At 38.5% G+C, this 25,062-nt stretch overlaps 1 protein-coding gene across 1 annotated transcript; it reads right to left on the bottom strand.

The window, feature by feature from the left end:
- Window positions 1-1,123: 1,123 nt before the first annotated feature.
- Window positions 1,124-25,062, bottom strand: USP38 (ubiquitin specific peptidase 38; the record flags this gene model as incomplete). Its single annotated transcript, XM_083861833.1, has 10 exons — window positions 1,124-7,417; window positions 10,772-12,119; window positions 13,203-13,309; window positions 14,146-14,239; window positions 14,740-14,933; window positions 15,272-15,430; window positions 18,140-18,241; window positions 18,495-18,624; window positions 22,969-23,104; window positions 24,378-25,062. 10 exons carry the CDS (start codon window positions 25,060-25,062, stop codon window positions 7,256-7,258), a joined length of 3,117 nt encoding a protein of 1,038 aa, XP_083717959.1. The 3' UTR covers window positions 1,124-7,255.

Raw genomic sequence — 25,062 nt, 5'->3', positions numbered from 1 at the left:
ACAGGCAATTAAAACCTTGTGCTTGAAGTGCCTCCTGACTTGTGGCTCATTCTGTGCAGTCAGAACTGCAGGAATACTGACCACAATGCACAAACTCCATGCTGGATTTGTCCCCAAAAAATGAGAGGTTCCAGAAATATTTTGCTTCTTGATACCCCCAACAAAAGGAAATGGTCTTCACCCATGACTACACTTAAGCCTGTGATGTGTGAACAGAGGGTGCACTTCAGGATTAGTGGACTAATTGCATTTCTGTCTTTCCATCCATACTTTACACCAGAACACACACTGTGGGAGCAGCACTACTCCTGGAGGCTGCTATACAAGATCACACTTGACACTGCCTAGGATCCTGCCCCAGGAACTGAGCCTTCTGCAGAAACATTTGTAACTGCTTTTAGAAAAATATCCTTACACATCTTCTTTCACATCCAATTCCCAAATGCACACAGCAGACCAATCAAAATGATGAAATCATCCACCTAGTTGCTTGTTTATACTGCAGCCAATTCCCTTCCCCAAGGAATTCTGCATAGCTGCTGTTTTTCATGGTCCCAGCAGTAGGAAACACCTCTTGTAGACCTGGGATGTTTAAAGCACAGCACACTACCAGCAGCTCCTACTGGAGCCAAAACACTTATTTTAAACAAACAAAAAAATTAAAACCAGTATTATGTTAAAGCTTGATCTGTCCTTTCCCTTGGCAGTTAGCAGATTTAAGTTACTTAATCAAAGCAAAATTGAAACAGCTCAGGTCAAGAGTAATTCTTCAATTAGCCTGAATAGGACTTGGATGAAGGGGAGGTTCCCACGATTTTCTCCTCATAGGCAGTACCAAACTTAATCCAGAGACCACATAAAGGCAGCTGTTTCTAATGCCAGAGGGAGCTGTGGGCAGCCAACTCGAGGAGACTCAACTTCAAACTACATATTCTAAGGGCAACCCAAACCTTTCCCTTCCCTCTCACACACTTCACCACCCAGTAGTAACTCACCAGCCTGTTAATTGTTTGAGTTTCCTAGGTATCCCTGTAGTCAAGAAAAAACAACCAAACCTAAAAGCCTTCTTTCAACTTTTAGTCTGGGGAAACTTGAAGAAAAATACAGAAAAGTTGAAAACAGCTTTTGAGAATCATGTCTTTATTTACAGGAGGCCTGAATGTTTCTGTGCCATAACTTCCATGTTCATTGAGAAAGGCTGCATTTTAACCAACCATGATGTCCTTTACTATTTCAACAAGTTGAAGTCATTTCATCTTCTTTGAAGACTGAAGTATCACCAATTGAGAAGACAACTCAAATGAAACTGTCATATCACTGCACTGTAAATACACAGGAAATCCAGCTACTTCATCCTCCAGATAGAGTTGGACCACCACAAGTTCTCAGATGACTTATTTTCCATGTTTTTTGTGTGAGATCCTTCAGGCTGAGATTTACAGGTAAAATATACAATTAAAAAACCCCAAATCACCACTTTTATATTTTACTAGAACATCTTACCTTTTCAGTCAAACACATGAAAAAATATGTACTTTGAGACATCTTTTGAAGCATTTTAAATATTTTGACTTCTTTATACAGCCCAACACATGTACAGTCATTTTGCCCCATCAATTTTAAAAAACTGATATGAAATACTAAAAATTTATGCCAGTTTACCAGAATTAATAAGAACAGGCATACTGCAAAAATGGTTTCAAACTGTAATTCAGTAAAACAAACATGAGGAAAGATAGAGCAAGAAAATTAATTACTTTCTTCTGAGAAGCTGAGCACTAAATACTGCAATTCTTTAGTGAACATCTGAGAAAGGGCAAGTCAGTTGAAATATGGTACTAACCTTTAAAGCCAAGTACTAACACACCCCTGTGTTTGGCAGGGGATATGCCCTTTGCTCCAAACTGGAACGGCTTTGCATTTCTGCAAACCACTTAAGGCTGACACCTCTTGTTTTTGTCATTTAATGCACACTGGAGGAGAGCAAATGGCATAACAGTTCACAGCCCTTGGACCAAATTTTGTAAGAACTCTGAATAAACAGAGATCCAAAACAGAGTCATGCAGCACAAAGTTAAGGACAACAGCATATATTCACAGAGTAAAAGAAACTGTAATTATAAACTGGTCAGTTTTGATACCTGTTCCCATGATGTTAAAACTCTTTCCAAGACTATACCCTTAAGAAGTGGTCTCCAAAGTGAGGTGCATGCACCCCAAGACAAACCATTTGGGTGCAAGAAGAAAGTATATTTTGCAGAATTAACAAACAAAATTTTAAATAATTTAAAAATAGTCTTTATTTCACTTTTCTCTCATAATTTTTCAATTTCTACTCCTGTGTATGTACATAATATATTAGTATAGTAGTACATATATTATTTATAAATTAATAAATATACATAGTGTGCACATGTAAGTTTTTAGTGACATGGGTGTGCAATCGAAGTTTGGAGACCACTGGCCTCGAGGATGCTGTATGATACCACAGCTGCTTGCACAATCACATATCCTGTTGCTGAACTCATTTTTTAATGTCAACCTTAAATATGCCTACTGAGATGTTTCTCCTTCAAAATATAAATGGATATAATGATAAAGTGGAAACTTTTGAAGGATCAGGCTCAAATAACACAAGGCATTGTTGACGAAGTATCCTTTGGTGGAATAAAGTTACAGCAGTCAAATTAAAACATGTGCATCTTCTAAATCAGATTAGAGCCATCCTATCCTTTCTGCATTTGTCCCATTTCAGTTCAGTACCAGCTCTTCTCCTTCACCACCTGCTGTCTCCCTCTTTCTCACAGCAACTTCATGAGGAATTGCCCAGTGTTCTTATTTGACACGTCTATTAAAGCACTTTTACACCTGATTCCTAAAAATATTATCTGCAGTGGAAAAAAAAAAAAAAAAAAAGAGGGAACAAGAAATGTATATCCTGAATCCACATTCCTATCTAGAATCCTGCAGATTTAGAAGAGGATTTTTCATGTTTAATAAGGAGGGCACACAGTGCATTAAAATACGTTCATGTGCTTCACTCTGGGTAGTTTTGGTTGTTGTGCCTTTGATCTGGATGCTTTAATTCAAGCAAAAGCAGATTCCCAGTGAATTGGGGAATGTGTGTGTGCACTGTAAGACAAAAGCATGTGTGGTGAGGCAGTGCCACACTAAACCCCACAGCCAGAGGTCGTGTGGGACACAACCCAGACAGCACCACACAAATCTCAGTTGTCTGTCCCATCTGACCCCACACCTCTGTGATTTAACATCACATTACTCATAGTTGTGAATTCAGATTTAGGCAGACCTATGATGACTGGCTGCAGGGAACATGAAAGCCTTGAAGATTGTCTATTCTGATCTCATTTACATCATAGATAATTTGCTCACCCTTTGAAAATATCCAATAATTTCCATTTGATTACTGCCTACTGAGGATACCAAGTGCTACAACTCATTACATCTCATTGTAGGTTGTTACCCCAGGAAATTAGCCTTGTGTCAGAAACTGAGCACATTTCTTTAGAACACAACTCCTCCATGCTTCCACTTGCCAGATTTGGTGATTTGTATGCTTCATTCCCCTGTATCAGAGACCAACACCACCCAAAATTAAGCAGTTAACTTTAGTTGTTATGTCACAGTTTAACATTCCTTGTATTTACCCTCAAATCTTTGAGCCTTAAAAACAAAACTGGCAATGTAGCAAAACAGGAAACCCAACAAAAGAGCAAAACTCTAGGAAGGGATCTCTGGTTTATCAGGTCTAGTTCCCTACTATTCAGACATCACTTTGCATTTAATTTCTTTCATAGACATAGTTGGCTCTTCCTTCAAAGCAAGGCTCCACCCAGAATTAGGAACTGTTCCAGAATTAGGAACTTTGTTTCTAATCTAAATTTTATTTACAGAAAATTTATACCCATTTGACTCTGTTTCAACACTCTCAGCTCCTAGAGCTTCTGCCCTTGGCCTGTCACTTGTACAAAAAAAGTGTTCTGACTCAATGAACAAACTTACTGCTACTGATGAAAAAAATCAAAAAATTAAGGCTTATCCATGAAATTAAAGTTTCAGAGCATAGAGAAGATAAAATATTGAACTTCCTAGAAAAGGGAACAGGGAGAAAAAAAAAAAGGAGAAAAAAGCTAGCCAGAAAGTGTGATTTGTTTAGTTATCCAAAGAAACCTCTTCTCTCCTCATCCTGGATAAATGGGCTCATAGACATTGTAATCACTTGTTACAGGGGAGACATTCACAGTAATCCACTGTAATGCTCCACATGAAAAAACTGTACAAAATTAACAGCACAGAAGAAAGTTAATACAACTTCAGTGACCATTAAAACAAAGACCAAATCATAGTCTGTCTTGGTAGAAGGAAATACAATTTTAAAAGACATACCACCCTTGAGTTGTATCAACTGTGTCTCTTTCACAAAAGGAAACAACAAAAACCCCTAAGTTTCTGAAATGGTCTTACGCATTTCGTATCTATTGATTCAACTTAGAAAACATATTAAGAATGGAGCCAAAAAGGTAAATAAATAAACAATCCAGCATTCATTCACAAGCAACAGAAATCAAAGTACCATATGTACATTTTTCTCTCATGTCCAGAAGATAGTGGCATGCAACACCATTACTGTAACAATAAAACAGGTGCACATTTCAAAGCATGAAATAAATCTCTACTTCCACTAGGTTTGTTGAAACCTTCCAAGTTGGGTATCTATGACTCGCCAGCCTAGGATAGCTGTCAAGTCAGCAAGCAGACTTGCAAAAAGGTATCCTGAATTTTAAAATGGACTTGTAAAACCCCAAGCAAATGCATTGACAGAAGTCAACAAGGTGAAAGAAAGAAGTTATTTTCAGTTTCAGACATCCATCATTTTGCACCTAAGCAGATCCAACCTGATTGGCATTATTCTCATTTAGATTTTCCATATTTAACATCTAATTTAGAACAGGCAAACAAGGGCGTAGAAAGCCTTCTAAGAGCTCATGAAATAAATATAGTTCAACAGGTATATGAAAGACATACTGCATATTATTTTTAGGCAGGCTGCATAATTTGTATTTTTACTGTGAGAACATCAAAACAAAACCGACCTACACAAAATTATGATTTCATATAAAGTAAAACCACTAGCCCCTGATTCTACTTACAAGTAGTTTAAAATGAACAGTAAATTGATACAGAGGGACAAAATATTCCCATGGCAATGCAAAGAGTAGACAGCTTTTCAGTGTGTTTTCAATCTGGGAGAGAAAAGCCAAATTAACCTGTCTTATAAAAACACTTTCAAACCAGAGCAAACTGGCAGAGAAGCCTAAAAGGAAATAAAACCCCCTCTTAGACTGAAAGTCACAGAATTTCAAAGCAAAGTGAACTTTCAAAAAAAACTCATCCAAGTACAATGAAATGAGAACGTTCCTCATGCTGGTCTCAAAACATTCCACGTTTCTGCCGCTGAGCTCCTGGTTCAGAGACCTACAGCTGAGATTGCAATGAAGAGAGTAGGCCAAAGCCAAGGTATCACAAACTGTCACAAGAAAGCTTGGCAAGTATTAAAAAAATAAAAATTAAAGTGAGCTCTTCTAGCTTTCTTGAGAATAACATTTGAACCTATGGTAAATAGCACAGTTTTAGTGATAATATAAAAATAGCTTGCAAGCTAAGTTACCTTTCAGACTAAACTCCATATATTTAGAATCATATGAACAAGACTTCATTCTTTCAACTTATCTTATGCTTTCTTAAAGCATTTTCTAAAAAATCTGCCTATTTTTATACAGTTGTGCTAAAACCTGCGAGGTCCGCATGCTTTTTAAAGACACACTTAGTCAGCTAATAGAATATAAAAACACAGCAAAAACAGTGCAGAATTTTGTAAAAATATTTTAAATAAATTTACACTTCACTCTATGATTACTCAAGAATCAATCACTGGGTTCAACAGTCTAAGTCCTTGACTTCTGTTATCCTCATTGCACATCAAAACCAAAGTTACTATTTTTGCAAAGACTCAAAGCTGTGGCTCCTCAACCTCAGCTGGCCTAACGAGCAGCCAAACACCACACCTTAGGTAGAATCATTTTGGGCTTCTGCAGACAAAAAAAGAAAAATAATCCTGAACTCACTGGAAAGTTCTCACTACCAGCAAAACCCAAAGGCAAAACTTTAAAAGATCCATATAAGCAAAGATCCTCAGCAAAGATCACTACAGGCAGCTTTTCTGTGACTTCACCAACATGGCTCTGTTTTTATGACCGGTTTTACCTTGGCAGTACACGCCATGAAAGTTACAGATCACTAGGGATGTATATTTTTTAATCAAAAAATAAAGGGCAACACTTACTGCATTTCAAACTAACAGATTTTTACTTCTGGAAACCTAAAAGCTTTCTATAAATGTCTTGATTTCTAATGCTGACAAAAAATAATTGACTACTAAGACATTTTTCTCATCTTTTGCAGCCTCAGAGAGTTTAAGTTACAGTACTGCAAGGCACATACAGAATCTCTTCCTTTCCAATACTCAGTAGATATATTCCCTGAAATAATTTCAAAATCCTCAAAACAATTAGAAATGCTACAAAGTTAACAATTTATATTTAAAAACATTGCTCCTACATAACATGCACTTTTCTGGATAACAAGTTTGCAAATATTTATAAACTTTTTCTTTTCATTTACACTGGAAATGGACTGAATAATTTTTAACCTGGACAGTACTGTATCATGTCACATTTAAGTTATTGCCTTCATTAGAAATTGCATCATCTCTGAAAATCCACAAAGGTATTGGATTTGAAAATAAGCAGTGGGTGAGAGACTACAGATGCAGTTTAGCCCATCTGAAAATGGATTTCCACATAACGCAATACCATCAGAGTAAAAAGTGAACTTTCTTCATTCAGTGGATGAGGACAAGAGAAACTGATGTAAGTGCATTTTGTTCAGTTTAATGCAATGTCATTAGTATTTACTTAAAAAAAAATCTTATTTTTCAGGTTTTTGGGCAAGCATATCTTACTATGAAAGCAACTGAACTTTTAAGAGGTAGGTTTTTTCCATTATGCGCTTATTTATTTCAAATAAAACGTAACCAAAAAAACACCAATACTTGCTTTTGGACAAGGATCAAGTCTCAAAGCCTGGTACAATATCTGACAGAGTTCAGTATTTTATTTGTCCTCAGCAGTACTAGGCTGCTTTGGAACCAGTGTATTCCAGGTTGTCTTCGTGGTCAAAAGACCAATCTACCGACGGTACTGAACCCACCCCCTCCTCCTCCACCCGTGGGCCCACAACTTCCCGGGGGATCGTTGTCATCAAATCCATTGGGTCGGAAAGAGCAAGAGGCTGAGGCAGCTTGAAGTGCTTGTGTTCGAGCACTAAGCTCTTGCTCCTGAAATGAAAGAGTAAAGACAATTAAAAAAAAAACAACAAACCCTAACTCACAATCTTGTGCCCTTGAAATGGCTTTTAAAGCAGCATCACTAATTTCCAGTGAACAGCTCTGCTGAACTTTCAAGTTGAACATCCACAGTTAATCTAAGAAGTACAGTTTTGCTGATTGTCAGTAAGCATAAGTGAAACAAAATTAAATCCACCTGAGTTCGTGCTAAAACTGTATTTTAGAGCAATACAGGATGTCACTAAAAAATGAGACTGCTGATGAGAAGCTAACAAAACAGGTTTTGATAAACGTTTCATACAAATTTTCATTCTAGCAATTTTCCGATGTGCTTGTTCTTGGTTGCAAAGTTGAAAGGTAAAACCTATAAATCAATGTTAATTACTTCAAAGACACTTTTTTATTCCTCTCAATCAACTACACAGAGTAACAATATACTCAGATAAAAGGCCACAAGATGGACAGGCTATCTAGTTTCTATTCACTGCAGCTTTTCAGCTTTCAAGTATTATTGCTATGCTAACTGTTACAACTTAGTAGGACTCTGAAACTCTCAAGCACTTCATAAAAATCAGAGTCAACTGCTTGAAAATGTACCTGCAGAAGTGGAAGGGACACGAAAGCTCTGCCTCCTGCCAGCTGCTTTTTCGGCTGAATGCTCCTGAGGCTTCTTAAGACATCTAAGCAGGGGATGAGCACAAACTTTTCCCTCATTAGACATATCATGCACTACTTTGTCTCTGGCCAACTAGTTCAATAAACCCTGCAGCAATTCTGTATCTGTAGTATATCTTTCTCAAATCGGCCAAGAGCTTCAAATATTGAGGGAGAGAAGGCAGGAGTTGGCTCTGGAAGGGTAACAGGAAAAGACAGTGGACCTGGCAACAAACAAAGTACTGCAGTGCTAAGGCTCATACCGATAGCAGGTGCCCTCACTTGACACTTCACCACCACACACCTCCCCCTAAAGGCAATGGCAGCAAACTTTAGAACAGGGTTTTAGTAACTACAGGGGTCACCTTCACTTCTTCCTGACTGCATCATACTACCATGAAAGCACTAAACTGAAGTCTTGTCCAAACATTTTTCAAAGGTGATAACAGTCGTGAGTTTAAATTATTTTGCCTTCTTCAAAAACACAGCCTAAGTGTGAAATTATTGTACACTACCAAGGACTGAAATGCGTACTCATTTTCAAAATTATAGAAAATATTTGGAGGACACTATCTACACAGAAGCACTGGCCATATTACTGAAGACAGCATTATGCTACCTCCAGCAATATGTGGAGTCACAGGTGTCTAGCTAACTCTGTGACACACTAAAAACTAAAGAACTCTCTGGTAGTACCAGAAATCAACTGCAGATTTTGATGAAAATAGCAGACCTTGCATAAATAGCCTGCTTAGTTGAAAAACTACACTACCAAACTGTTTAGCTTACAGCACTGGCATTTTTACAAGCAATAGCCTTATTTCTAAAAATGCTCAATGTTTTCAGATTGTTATATTTATTATATTTATCCCAAGAAATACTACATTAGGTAAGCAAAACTTCATAGTGAATACTGTTCTCTGGACTCAAAATAATGCAGAGCAACCCCCCTTGCTTTCCACTTGTTCCCAAAAAGGGTTTTTAATTTTGTTTTAAATGGAGTGGGAGCTACCCATATTGCAGGTTTAGTTATTTATACTGAAAATATCTATGTTTACCATATAGGAAACTGATATGCAGTAGCAAAACAAAAGCAATAAGATACAGAATTCTTTTGAACATGTCCTCTAAAAATTAAAGGCTTTCTCAGGACAGAAAAACATATTTTTAACTTAGCTGGAAAGCATTAGTTAAGAACTCTGAACTGTGAAATACGGCATCTTAAAATTAGAATAATCTAATTCAGTGAATCACAGTATTAGCATTAATTTGAGAAAAATAGTAACCAAGCACTCATAATGAGCCTCAATTAAAATGAGAAAAGGTCAGAAGCTCAGAAACTGAGATTAGTAGAACACTACAAAGAAAGCCAATAATGAAGAATTCAGAAGTGAAAGGTAGGTAAAGATCTAAAAACAAACAAAAAGCTAGAAAGCAAACAAAGATAATATGCTTGGAAATTCATTTTGAGACGATTACAATGAAAAAAGGAAAAAGCCCACCAAATAGGGCAAGCAGTAGTGGTTTTAAACTAAAGGAGGGTAGAGTTAGACTAGATAAAAGGAATTATATTTTTATGAGGGTGGTGAAGCACTGAGGGTTGCCCAAAGAGGTGGTAAATGCCCCTGGAAATCCCTGGAAACATTCAGGGCCAGGCAGGATGGGACTTTGAGTAACCTGGTCTAGTTGAAGATGTCCCTGCTCACGGCAGGGGTTGGACTAGTTGGCCTTTAGAGCCCCTTCCAACCCAAGCTATTCTGTGATTCTGAGATCAGAGATTGCTGCTACAGAAGCCAAGAGAAAGTCAAGACAAGATGTGGCACACAAGCAAAGACACCCAGGACATAAATGCTTTAAGCACACAGCTTGAAAATAGCAACAGAGGTGCAATTTAAGCTCTCAGTTTTCCTGTTCGTGTTTGTAAAATACCTGCAGCAGATTTTCCACAGTGAGATTTAGCTCATTTTTAAGTTAAATTTACCTAGTTCTTCTAATTTGAGTTGACCTATAACCCTTACAGGAACAGCTTAATCCATCAAAGAGCACACAGTAAAACATACTTTTACTCCTAGAACATCCAAAATAGCAGCAATACCCTAAGAAAAACATACTTAAGTGTGGAGAACACTTTTTTAACAGCAAACAAAAAAGTTGCCACAGCTAGGTGAAGTTCTCAGACCACAGGAGTGTGTTGCTGGCAGTGCTGGTCCCACAGACGATACAGCACAGGTAGTGAAGGGAAAATGAAATCCAGTCACCCACATCTGGTCATCAGCATTTGGGTAAGCACAGTTTTGTAAGTACAACTTCAGTACAAATGAAAATGCACTAGACAGAACATCACTTACAAGTTTTTAAGTAAACTTAAGCCACTTTTTAAATTTCATAAAGGCAATGAAAGTTTCAACTGTTTGAAGCTCTCCTTTCTGGAATTACAAGTGGTTAAACGACCTATACAAGCATCTCCACTCAAAGTTTAAACTGAAATGAATTTATGCCATTTTCCTTGACATTTCCCATCTAACAGTGACAACCTTCCTATGAAACCTGTCCAGCAACACCAAAATGAAGCCAGACTGGTGATTTCTAAGGTTAATATAGCAGAACACTTAAAAGCTGCTTTGTTCTTTCCTTTGGACTGCCTCTTGTGAGGCTCAAAGAGACACCCTTTACACAAAATTTCCATCTTACCTGCAAGTACAGTTTGTTATCTTTTGTAATTGCATCCATGAGGTCTTTTTGTAGAGGAGGGTCTCCATTTACCCAGAGGCCATTTGCTGGATTGGTGTTGAAGCCACAGGTGCTGTTCTGCTTTTTGTAAAACAGAACATAAGCAGTGTCCTTTGGAAATCTACTGGTGATTTTCTGGACTGACTGAAATGAGGTAAATGTCACTCTGCTGTCATTGAACAGAAACCACTCTCTTGGCATCTCAGTGTCCAGCTCGTTTTCTACAACAGTACAAGGACTCTCCTCTGTAAACAACTTATCCTGAGGAGAAACTAAAGAAAGAGCTGTAGACTGGTGGCAGAGCCCTGAAGACCCTGACCCAGTAACATTTCTAGCATATGAATAATAATGTCCACTTTCAGAGGAAACACCCGAATGCACCACCACAGAGCTTAACACATAGGGCACCAACTGTGGGCAGGTCACTTCATCAGCACCTGAGGGCTTCAGTTTTTTAGCAAGGTTTTCTCCAGTATCAGAAATCTCCACACCAACAGACCAGCCTCCCGAAACAACAGCTAAAGGGGACGTTGCTCTTTTCACCGGCAGTTCCAATACAAGTGGCAGAGAAACATTGTCCAAGATTTTGCGCCTTATATGACACTTTGGATCATATGAAAATCTCAAAAGAGTGAGAATGAGGTATTCAGGTTCCTCAATGATTTGCATAGTTTTTTCAGCATTCTGTAGAGAGGCACACTTTTCACAATAGTACTTATTGTCTCCACTAAGGATTTCAGGTGCCAGAAAATAATTGAGTAAGTCTGTAACTGACAGGGTATTTTTACCTACTAGACTCTGAGACATATCCCCATTGTTTTCAACTTTGAGTTCGGAAATCGTGGTATTCTCAGAGCTTGGCTCACTAGAAAAGTCTTCTATGGTTCCTTCATTCATTATTGTGCCACATCCACGATTTACTTCCAAATTATTGAGAGGTGTTTCTGCAGCAGGACTGGTTGCTAAAGTACTACTTTGCACCATGTAGTCATCTTTCACTTCAGAATGCTCCATGCATTTTGGATCAACGTTCTCTAAGGAAGTTGGAGGACAGAAAGCCAAAGAGAGATCTGTGAAAGCTTCTTCCTTTTGAGACATACTTTTGCAGTTCAAACAGCATATGTTAGTCTTTAATTTTCCTCCAAACATCTTCTCTATCAGAGTTCTTTCTTCACTTCCCACACAAGGTGGTTCAGTAAATACTTGTGTTTTATGGACAGCTTCTTGTGCCTGGGACTCATCAGTCATTATACTTTCAGAACTCTTGGCTGAAGACAATGCTTTCAAAGTTCTCTCTTCTTCATGCAACCTGAAGACAATGAAAAATAAATCCAAGTAACTGTACTATTTTCCAAATACTGCCCCACTATTTCAGAGTTTTTTCCCAGCTAAAAAATACAGATGGTTAAGTTGCTAGAAGTGTCTTACACTAAAAAATCTGTTTTTTATGCAAGGAAGCTAAACCATAGAGGTCTATACTATCCCAAATAGAGTATAAGAAGCACAAATGCATTTATTATAGGTCTCATTATATATAACAGAGCACAATGGATATACTGAAAGAACTAGCAAGTATTAAAAAACCCAACAATGCTTTTATTATTTACCATTACATTGTGTTAATAAATCAGCTCTCGAGTTGACTGGTCCTCTATGTCAGACTTTGTAAGAGAAAAAGCAGCTATTTGTCTACTGCTAGAGTATGTCCAAAGAAAATGTTAGAATTCTGCAGCCAGGAAAGTGAAGAAACTACAGCAAGAAAATCCAAACCAAAAGAGAAACCTAAGATATGGGGAAAAAAATAAGAGAACACTTTCACTATGGAGATAAATCTCTCCAGAAGCAGAATGCGTCTTAAAGTAATATTGCTTAAGCCCTATCTCAGCAAGCCAAAAATAAAGATGGTTATTAATAAATTTAGGTATTACTGATTTAGCTCTGCCACAGTTAATTTGCTTGCTTAATTAACTGGTTATAAAGACATGTACATCTCTTTGCGACTTATGTGCCTTGTATGAAACACAGCTGTCTCCACAAACATGAAATTCCAGAAGCACAACTAAACTGCTTTCAGCAACCACATTAATTTAACAACAGGACCACAACTTGAACACAACACCCATGTTTAGATTTATAAAAGTGGCACATTGTTACCACCATAATCTGTTTTCAATTATGTGGATTCAAGATGGCATCCAGACTTCACCACAGACTAAACCCATGAAGAAAAATAGTTTGTAGACCTTACAGAAAACCAGAGAAAGACAGGAATGAGGTTGAAAATTCCTGATCCCCACTTATGCAGTGGAACTGTTACACAACTGCTCCTAGGAGTTCAACATTATGTGGTAAGGCTGTAGATTCATTCCCATTAATGGCACCATAACCATACCTGTCCAGCAGGAATCTGAGATATTCTGAGCAATCCTGCTGGGATCGAGGGGTGAACCATGGTGGTCTGGAAGCTTCAAAGAAAATTCTAGGAGCATATGCTTCCCTCTGTTCAAGTGAGAGAACAGGCAAGGTTACATAGGAACTACTTAAAAAACTGGTTATATTATTTTAATATTAACAGCTGAACTTTGGACTACATTAGTCCAGAGTAGCTGAATGAAACACACAGTACAAAATTCAAACAGCTTAATCATATGAAGGGAGAGCCATTAATTTTGTAGCAATCACCTCTAGGACGAAGATAAAAATAGTATATCCTGCTGGCAAATATTAATGTTTAGTGAGTGCAAGCCAGGTATTATGCATAGTAGCAGCTACCATTCTTGCTGGTGAGTTAAAAAACCTGTTTGCTTTCCTCAGAACACCAGGACTTCATAAATACCGATTTATTTTGAAGCTGATCCAGCCTCATCCCCTTCACAAGTATGTTGCTATTATTCAAAGAGAACAGAAGTATCTCATGCCTTTCCAGCATTAGCAAAATGTTTTGAAACTCTAATAATGTTCACATCGGAATTTGAACTAAAATAAAATTTAGTATTAAAATCACTTAAGAAGGTCACAGTGTACCCTAGAAAGATACATAAAATCAGCTTGTACATCAACTTAAGTCTTATTTGGATTTTCTCATTCTTGCCTCTCAAGGAATACCTATCACTGCCTATTTATAAAAACAACAAAATTCCAACACTTTCCACTTAGAGAAATGTTTATTTCCTAAGTCCATCCACAGCATCTGAGCATTTGAAGGCAGACTTGCATACAAAACTATAATATTTATACTTGATGTAATCAAGAGAACTCCCATGGCATCATGTTTGTTTCTCAATTTTGGTATATAGATGTAGGCTCAAAGAAAAGCAGATGGAAAACCGACGTACCTGGGTATGGGCCAAAAACGCAAAAAGATGCTGTAATTTTCTCATTAGGGAATTACAGCCATTTAGATTCAGAGATAAAACATGTCTTCTGAAACTGAAATGAAAGAGAGACATCAGTTTCCTTGCTAGACTTCTATCAACACAGCTACCATTCCAGCTCAGATAATTACTTCAAACTGAAAGAAAGTAAAACACATAACACTTCCCTTTAATACTGGAAGTCTGCTCTAGTGCAGATATAAAATTACTGTATGGTAAGAATTAACACTGCAAAATACCTATGTCTTTAAACATTTAAATGTGTAGGAATGGGATACAGATAGACCTTTTTTTTAATACTCTTCCAGATTATAACAAAAGCATCACCAAAAAGGACTTGTCTTTTGACACTGGGCCAAAGGATAGGGATTTTTAGTGGCTAAAACTGCAGTTTCCAGAGCTGAAATTGAACAAAGCAATCAGTAACTGAGTGCAAAAAACCCCACTCAGTTCTAGCAAGCTGAGACACCCCAGGATACATTATTATTCTGTGACTATTATTGCAGTAACTGCAAGAATTATTTGCAAAGAAAAGAGCTGTTAAGAAGCACTTACTCTGTAGCCATAAAAAGGGCCTGAATAACACTGTTCATGTAGCAAGTATTTCCTAGATTTATTAGGCCTGTCTTCCCAGTTTCAGATTTTCCAGAAAGTCTAGATAAACAAGATGGCAAAGAACTGGATTGAGAAGTCCAGGCACTCTGACTGAGGATCAACTTAATCTTCTCTTCAGTGGGTTTGGGCATATCCTACAAAAGAAACATTTAACACACTTAATAGATTTTTTTATTTGTTTCTGTAACAGGTCCTGCCATTCAGCATTATTGTATCTTCCCCTGCTCCCCAATTCTCCTTCAAGGTCTTGATGCTGTCCCTGATAGCCTAGGAGATACAACAGCCCCCCCAGCCCCTCCCCAACCTTCTCCTTCAAAGCTTTATATTTATTTTATATTCCAAACACAGAGATTATGTGGTTAGCTCTTTTCTCCATGTGGAACCTCTAAAGAATTGGGATCTGTGGAACTACAGCTTCACATCTGGGAAATCAAAAAAAACCCATTCCATGCTCTTAACATTCCTAATGTACCTTAATAGCTTCCAGAATTGGTTCATAGAGCTCTGGAAATCCTGAATAATGATACATCATACAGTGTATCAACTCAGTCAACTGCATCAAAAAGGCTGTACTGGAAGGCAAGCCATCTCTTTTGAAGGAGTGAACCAAACTGACCACATGTGGGACAATCTGAATGGGAAAACAAAGAAACAAACAAGAAGGTGTTAACTGCATTTTCTCATTGTTTTCTTCTTGTACTAAATACTTAATTGAACTTCATTGGTTTATACATGCCAAATGACAAGGCATTTGCAATTTTGTTATTAAATAAGAAGTGGTTGAGAAACAATGACTTGAAAAACACACATTATTCTTTACAGATGACAATTTTCAAGCAGCGCAATTAATTATTCAACGCTCTCTTTAGCTCACATAGCAAGATTTAGAAGGAACTTTATGAACTTGGAAGGTGCATGCTAAGGTTTTAAATAGGCAAGTGTCCAAAAGTACTCATCTTATTAAGGATGTTATCTGCAAACATTTCACTTTTGTGCCACCACTAACAGTTTAATATCTTGTTCTGATTTCACAGAAGTTTTTAAAACAAACCTCTCAATCTTCCTTTAACAGAATCTAATGCTTGGACTCACGAGCCAATGAACACGTTCCAGCTATTCCTACAAGAAGGAAACTGACCCATAGCTCCACCTAGTGAGGAGCTCAGCTCCATAAACCACAACCATGTCATTTACTATGAGCTGAAAGTTTACCACAGCTACGGTAATCTATTTGAAACTTAGTTCAGATAATTTAAATTGGGTCAGATTAGAATCAGAACTGTTTACGTCATCTCCTTCCTCTTCTTCAGCTCTCTACTTTTAAATGCATGAGACATTAGCCTTAAGGCATCAAGTAGAAATTTACTTCAAAGCAATTTACAAAGAGTAGGGACTTCTCACTGTGAATCAAAGTATTTCAGACACCTTTGCCAGCTTCCAAGTGATCAAAATTGATTAACTGTGAAAGAAGTTGATAGAATAATTTCTCATCATTAATTACTACCAAACAACTTGTAAGCTAAAAGCATGAAATACAGCACAGGAATTAAAAGAATATAGGAATCTGAGGAAGGCATACCAATTACAAGAACTCGTATAGCTCAAAACACCAAAGTAAAAGGGGCTAAGCGCAAAATACTGATTTCCCACTTTTTCAAATTCTCTGTGTATAAAAAAAATATTTTTACACCTCTGATAAATAAACCCTGCTCTTTAGGTAAGCAAGATATCCACTGTTTAAAAAGAAAAACACAAAGATGAAGCGCTCATTGTACCATGACTCAACAGTGAAAGCTATTGCAATGTCAAAATTCTGTCTTCCACTTTATAAATGAGGGTACACAGCTATGAGAAACCAACTACTGATCTCCAAGAAGGAGATTTGTATCAAGTAGATCTGAGATACAATAGTTCTGCACAGACAAAGCACATGGGAAGAAGAGAAAATGTACAGGTTCTCAGTTCTGTCAAGGAGTCAAATTCTGTAGGCTATATAATACTGAAAGTTACATTTTGAATACACACAGAATTATCACTTCTGGCTTGAGGTTGCATTAAACTTTTACACATCACTAGATTTCTGATGAGCACAAATTCTACATTGTAAATACAAGACTGCATCTGCTATAAAAATATTTATGCTAATGATGCTCAAGTGTAAGGAGGGGGAATGTAATTTCAGATGCATTACCAAGTAAATTCATTTCTATTTATCAAATGTGCATTTGACCCTTTCATAATCAGACCATTTGTTATTAAAAAAGTAAACAAGCACTTAAAGTGAAGGAAGATATTACAGAATATTAAATGGTACTAGCACAAAAAATGATAGTGAAGAAAATTGTTTAAAATGCAGCAAAAATGGTCATTAAATCTTGCAAGGAGGCATTTATGCGGTACAGCACACAGCCTCCAATAGTAATTTTCTTTGTTAAATCAAATTCCTCTTTCTAGAATAAGCTATCTCATATTTTACATTTTTTCTAATGTTTTGTCTCTCTCAGAAAAAAAGAAAAAAGCAAGACAGTAAATAGAATAAATATTTATGTTTTGAGCATATTCAAAGCTTTCAATTGTGACTCAAATTTCTGTCCTAAGACAAGATCAGGGCAGTGGAGAAACTTCAGACATCTCTCCTTAAAAAGCAATGTAAAGGGCATAAGGCAATTACTCTGACACTAAACAAAGGGTTTAACATCCCTTCAGAGCCTTGGGGACAGCTTAGAAACAATGCACCAGAAATCTCAGACATTTCTCCTAAACTTTAAGCTGAGCACCAAGTGAGGGAACACCTTGTTGTAGTAATACAAACAGTCACAGTCATGCACCCCTATCTACGGCCTTAAATAATGAAATGCATTATCAAGAAGGGTCATTAAAAATGGTGACCTTTAATTTTTCCATGAACACGAACAAATTAATTCCACTTTTTGGAAGTGAAGTACTTCTTGGTCTCATGAGCCTATTCAAGGTGACCAGGTTACAAAGAGCAGATTATCTCTGTTATCTGTTTTCCACAAACAGCTGTCCTCAAACCTTCTTTGCTGCCCAACTTTATCAGCCAATTTCACACACATAAAATGGATTTCCAGAAGCATGCAGTCAAAATGTGGTGCCCAGATACTCCTGCCAGAAATAGGTGCATACAAGGAAGGACAATGCTTGCTTCCAGCTATATGTAAAGTGGCTGAATCTGGAAGCTAAAAAGCCTTGCACAGGATCCTGGTTCTAGGACCTTCCAACAGACAAAATCTAATTCTGTTCCTCTTTACGCCCATTTCAGAAATCCCACAGAGAGTGACATTTCAAAGCACTGAAAAACAGTTATTTAGCAACTCACCAAATGGAAAGCTTCTGGAGAATGCTGGAAACTAAGTAACATGTGGGAAAGGACAGCAAGGGCACCAGGCCTCACTAGAGGAAACCAAAGTCGATTAAAGACCTAAAAAAACCCACATTCATGTCAGTGAATCTGCAAAGTAGAATTTCAGTAAACACAAAAACAAATCTTCAAACACACAACCATTTGAAAGAGACAAAATCACTACATGCAAGTGACAGCTATAATGCATTTTACATCATATTTGCAGAGTAAGAAGACACTATGTTACAATAAAAAAGATGCTACACAATTGCATAGCTGACAGCAATTCCTTTCCCTCTTCGTCAGTTTTGAATGTCCTTTTCCAACTTACCAATTCGATCTTCAGCAGAGTGACATCAATGAGGATGGTAAATTTCTGGACTGCAGCCAATCCTTTCAGCAGTGCAATCACCCATGTTTCCACGTGCTGAGCCAGAGGCCAGGACAGCCAGTCAATCATTCTGCAAGGCAACAGGAGAATAAAAATTATAAAAACCCCAATATGCCACTAACTTTAATCTCAACAAAAAAGAGATTATCACCTTGCTATATTACCTTGCTACATGCTTTTCAATAGGACGCAATAAGTAACTCAGGAATGCTAGGCAAGTGGTAAATTAATTTTGATTATATCTCAAGTTGTTTAACTCTGAAATTAATAACTATTTATTTAATACATTTGAAGTAAATACACGCCCCCCAAAAAACATAAGCATAAAAAGTCAATATTTTGTATTTTTTCTTATTAGCCTAGAAAATGCACCCTGATTTTATAGACATTGAGTGAACATCTGATAAAAACTTACTGCTGAAAAAGTGCCTGTACCTGGTAACCTCTCCTCTAACACCTTCTACCTCAAGGCAGACCAAGGAAGCCTCTTCAACTTAGAACTACATTCCTAAAAGTCAACTCAAACACTCTAAATTCATGGTAAAAATCTAGTAATTTAAAATACATTGAGCAGTCTGGGGTCTACACACATCTCATGTGGGAGAACTTCACTTGAGCTGAGAAAAAAGTGAAGAGATCTCCTGTGCCTAGAAAATATAGTGAAATACCAGGAACAGAAAACAGAGGTATTCTATCCTTTTAAATTAATAGTCAATTTATATTGATCCTTAAGGCAGACAAGCAGATGAGTTAAAGTAACTCTAAGACATAGACAATATTGTAAGGGAGTGCCAACTAAAACATGAAGTCTAGGCTTTGTTCTTCTGAGATTTTATTTGGCAATATTTTGAATTTTCATTAATTGCCCACAAGATTCCTTTCTTCAAACAAGATGAGGAGTGCTAATTAGGTGGAAAGAAAAACTTTCTACCACAAGAGTGGGCAGATACTGAGACAAGTTATAATGTATCTATCTTAGAATTAGATGCATAGAATCTGCACATATAAAATTCAAAGGTTTCTCTAAAATAAGGGATCTTTAGAACTGCTTTTTTAAAAAAACATGCACAAATCTTACCAAGTCTCTTCCATATTACTACAAAAAAAATTAGGAAAAAACACGCAACATCATAATCACTGCTCTGAATTTACACAAAACTCTCATTTCCTCAAGATGTAAATTCAAACATGTTTATCCCGAGGAACCTATCCATGTATCTTCTAAAATAGAGAATCAAAAACACAGGCCTAAACTGCTTTTGTCTGCAAAGAAATAACTTTAACCTAAAAAAAAAGACCTCACAACTCATAGTCCAATCAGCTTCAAATCTTTCCCTCCTGATTTGTAGGCTTGATGTTTTTCAGCAGTGTCAGAAACACCTGCACAGTTAATTTAAGCCTAATGACAATATATTTTGTTTTCTTAACTGTTTAGACAAGTCTTCTGTAGAGTCCCACATCAGAACTACTATTCTAAAACATCTGACTGTTAATCTGAGTTAATAATTTGAGAGCAGAAAGAAAGGCCAGAAGAAGAGACAGAGGTGAACTTGCAGACCTGCTTGAGACTGTCCCAGAAAAGCATCAAATCTTAGATCTGGTAGGTGAAGATCAGGTATTTTGGTTGTATTTACTCAGCTTCTGCTCTGTTTCAATCAATGACTGCATTTTTAACACAAAGGCAGATACTAATATGGGCCATGATGATTATGAATATAAACAGAGGATGCTTTTTTGGGTTCGATTAGATTAAGAGAACCTTAAAAGCCTCAAGAGGACCTTCTGCCTCATCCCATCCTGAAATCAGCAGGTCTTTTACCCATATATGTGCCTAGTAAGGAGAGTATTTTTGATATATTCGAATAGAAAAAAAAATAATTTGTACAACCTCAGACAGTAACTTCTTTGACAAAATATCTTCTTCACTACATCAAAGGATCTGGCAGCTCAGGTGTAAATCCTTCAGATTAGGAAAAAAAACCCCTCAAAATAGCAACGGAAGATCCTCAGACTACCTGGCACCCCCAACAAATCACAAGTCTTTTACAGTATTTTACATTTTTTCCAATAGGACAGAGCACCTGGTTATATCTGGAGTTTTTCATAGCAAAATTTTCAGTTTCTCTTTACAAAGATTCTAGGGCTGAAGAGCAAAGGAGCATTATACTTGTCAGGATCCTGAATACAGCCAGTCTACTTCCTCCCAGAACTGAAGCAGACAAAGTAGCCATATATCCTCAAAGACATTCAACAGTTTTCTGCTTTTCCTCACTGGTGCTTCAGACAAGGTTTCATGAGACAGCTGAGTCAATGAAAAACAGCTCAAGGCAAAAGCCAAATACCCTTTCTAACATGATCTTGTGTCTAATGTACCACCCCCTCTGAACAAACTCTGTTTATGATCCTGCTAAATATAAATTATTTACTACTCTGTGTTCAACTTTAGACAGACTCTGCAGTGCCACAGAAGTTATACTTTGGAAGTGAGCAACAAAGTCTCTAATTTACAGTCACCAAAGCTCTGCTGACTCTCTTTAGACCTCACTGTACCTGGAGTTCTGCATCTCTTGGGAATGCTGCAAGCCTGATGACAGCACTGTCATTTGGTGCTCCAGACATTCCAGCTGCATTAACCTCTTAAAAATTGCTCCACTAAGCCAGAAGAGAGTAATAACTGCAAAGGGTTGCCAGAGGTAGAAAAAGAAACTGGATGCAGTGTTGACATGAGAACAGTCAGAAACAAAACCAACAAGGTTCATGGAACAAAACTAGAGGCTCTTAAAAGAGCATTACCTCAAACAATGAGCTAAGCAAGTAACATTGTCCTTCCCTTTCAAAAAACAAGAGGAAAACTCTCCCACTACATGGCTGGTACCAAAAAAAAAGAGCACTTGATAGTAACAGCTCCCACTATACCCAAAGCTCAGCACTGCATTACTTCCCTAAGCAGAGGCACACAGAGAAGCTGCTCTCAAGCTACAGTTACATGATCACACTGTCTTGATGCAGCAATGCAACATAAATGTTAAAACTACAACAACCTGAAAATTAATCACCAGCATATTACTGGCAAATTATCACCATGACCAAATCCTGAATTTTCCAGCTCTGACTTTTAGACTGGGCACACAGCTTTGCTGAAATCTCTTCAGTCAAGGAGATTCTTTTAAAGTCCCTAAACAATATGTCTTACACCAAATTATATTACTAATGCTGCCTCTTTTCATTATGTTTTTGACTGAAATACAGCTTCTCAACTTACTATAAACACAAGGAATGTTTTCAGTGTGAGAAAGCCCTCAGTATTCCACCAAGATAGTCAAGCACTACACTACATGAATGCTTAAGTATTATACTACACTCAAATGGATCTACCTTAAAGTAATAATATTGCAGACAGGGAAGTCTTAGTTTAAGGCTTCTCTTAGTTTAAGGCTTCTTAGAAGTTATTGTTTGAACAATACAAATTTCTAATAGTCCCCTGTTTAACCGCATTACCCATTTTCCTACCCTTCAGGGCTCAATAATAGCTTCTTTAAGAGAGTTAAAAAAAACCCAAAAGACCTTCAAGGTCTTCATCTTTCTATCACTGTCATCTTTCTGCATCACTATTATCCACATATCTGAAGATACTAACCAAGATTGCAATCTGAATCCCAGCCTGTTTACACTGCTACTCATCTTCACCAAGTTCACTCAAGGTCAGATTAGTAACAAACATAACATGCAATTGCTTTTACATCATTCCTATTCCTCCGTCATTCAAAGAATGGCCAAAAAACCTATGAGGGTCTGAGTGAAAAGGATAATAGAGGCTGTTCTCTGTGAATCCTACTAAAAACTGTGATGATACCTAAGCAAAAAAAAACCCCTCAGAACTAAGCAGTAAACCTCATTTTGAACTGTCTCCTCTCTTCAGAGCAGGAGATGATGGTTAATACCATCAGAGGAGAATGCTACCTTGCTTCTTGGAAAAGCAGAAAGGTTCATCTTCTGAAAACAAGGCCTTGTTTCTCAGCTTGACTGTAAAACCCATGAAGTTTCCTACTTATGCCATCTTCCCTAAGACAGGAGGCCTCACTTAAGATGTCATCTAAGAGGAACACAGATGTTTCATCTTGGTTTCTATTTAACCCTCTTCATCCACCTCAGCAGGGCTGGAGAACAAAGTTACAATAGCAACAAAGGCAGCAACCTTAAACTGAAACCATGCCAGTAATATCTACAGCATCATATATATCTCCTTAAACCTTAACATGCCAAAAAGCATGACTTGGAATACCACCTTAAAAGTTCCTCCTTTTGACGCTTTTCTTTGGTTGGTTTTTTTAATGGAACTTAAGTAACAAACAACTTCAAGAAAGGCAAGATTAAGAAAGAGACTGTTCTCTCCCTTGACAATGAAATACACTACCTGCACAGAGCTTGAGTCATACTTGCATCTTTCACATTAGGATCTGTAGTAAGGCTCCTGATGAGTACTGTAATCATCTGCAATGGTATGTGCTGCACAAGACTTGCCAGTGCAACAGAAGGTTCGAATGAAGTATCTGTAACAATTGAATATAACATAACGTAAGGCACTAAAAAGAAACCACCCCCCAAAAAAGTAAGCTTTATGTTCTACCCTACAACTTCTTCACAATTCAAGTGACAATAAATCTATCCTACATCTTGCATTCTATTATCACAAACAAAATTAAAACATACCAATTAATTAAGGACAATGAACAGCAGTGAATTACAAACTCCTTTAGTTAATTTCATATCCATGCAAGAAAGCAACAATCTCCCAACTTTCTCCTCCTCCACCTTAAGTGGAATTGATAAGTAGATTTTGTATCTTTCTAAAAGGAAGTACCTTAAGTTGTTTATTACACTTCATGTAAAGCCTAGCAATTTAGTGCAGCTGGTATTCCCCAGGTCCTATCTCAACAACTCTCTGCTAACCATTCCACTTATGGCAAAATGCAATGTTAAGTTTCCCAGGTGCCTCAACAGCAAAGGCACTTTTCAATGGGAACAATTATAGTACTTCACATATTTCAGAAGTCAGAAAGGAGCTATTTACAATCACATTTCTCTTACTGCACTGGATGCTTCCTAGAAATTTATATATTGCTTTTACACATATGACTTACATGTATTAGTAAGTCCCACATTGTTAAATAGCTCCAAGGAGCAAGAAGGAAGAGCAGTTTTTCACCAAATTACACAGATTTGTGTTGGAAGAGACCTCTGGGGATCATGTAGCCTGACCCCTCTGGCAAGGCAGGGTCACCTGGAGCAGGTAACACACCCAGGTGGGGCTGGAATGCCTCCAGAGAGGGAGACTCCATGACCCCCGTGGGCAGCTGTTCCAGTGCTCTGCCACCCTTAATCTAAACAAGTTCTTCCTCATGTTAAGGTGAAGCTTGTGTTTCAGTTTATGGTCTTTGCTCCTTGTCATGTCGCTGGGCACCACTAAAGAGCCTGACACCAACTTCTTGGCAACAGCCTTTGAGATATTCATATTACTGCTGACAGTTTTAAGTTTTTCTTAACAGGGAACCCAAAACTTCATTTCAGTATATAATTTAAAACCACGAGTTTTTCCAAACACTATCCTGCTCTGCAGCAAAATAAATCACTGTTCCCCCTCCAGCTTTTGGGGAGTGGGCAGGAAATAAAAAAAGGCTTTGCTTTCTCAAAAGTCAAGAAGTAGCATTTTAGTATCTGGGTGAGAAAGCAGCGGTTCCCAGGTGAAGCCCCCTGCCAGCGCTAAGGCTTTTCCTTTTCTCTGGATAACCTATGCCCCCATTTCTCCGCGCCGCTCCCGCTCACCCGCGGCGGAGATGACAGCGAAGAGCTCCTGCAGGGAGGGCAGCAGCGTGTCGGGCTCGGCCTTCCAGACGCTCCTGAGCAGCGCGCTGACCTGGGTCACCTGCGAGACGTAGAGGCGCAGCTCTGCCTCCCGGGTGCCCTGGCTCTGGAAGTGGGCGATGCTGCGCACCAGCTGCTGGCAGAAGGCGAGCGAGAGCTTCCTGCCGCGGGGCAGGCACTGCGGGAAGTCGCCCAGCAGCTGGCACAGGCGGGCGCAGAGCGGCGGCGCCGGCCGCTCGCACACCAGGCGCAGCGCCTCCACCTGCAGCAGCTCGAAGAGCTCCAGCACCGAGGGGCAGCTCATGATGAGGCGCAGCCCCGCCTGGATGTAGTCGAGGATGGCGGGGTCGCGGTTGCTCAGCTCGCCGTAGCCGCGCTGCAGGAGCCCGAGGACGAGCCCGCGGTTGAAGAACGCCTCGAACTCGGCGCGGTGGAAGCGGCCGTAGGCGTCCAGCACCTGCCGGCCCACCTGCCGCTGGAAGGGGTCGGGGCCCTGCAGCACCAGCCGGGTGCCGAGCGCGAACATGGCGCGGCACTGCGCCTGGCTCAGCGGCGTCTCCGCCGACTCCACCACGCGCCGCACGATCACCCGCTTCAGCGGCAGCGGGTGCGACGAGCTCACCAGCCCCTCCAGGATCTTGTCCAT

The sequence above is a fragment of the Zosterops lateralis genome (assembly GCF_965231275.1).
Source record: "Zosterops lateralis genome assembly, chromosome: 5".
NCBI classification, from domain to species: domain Eukaryota; kingdom Metazoa; phylum Chordata; class Aves; order Passeriformes; family Zosteropidae; genus Zosterops; species Zosterops lateralis.
Note: the sequence above shows the minus strand (reverse complement) of the source record. Positions and strands in the feature narration are given on the sequence as shown.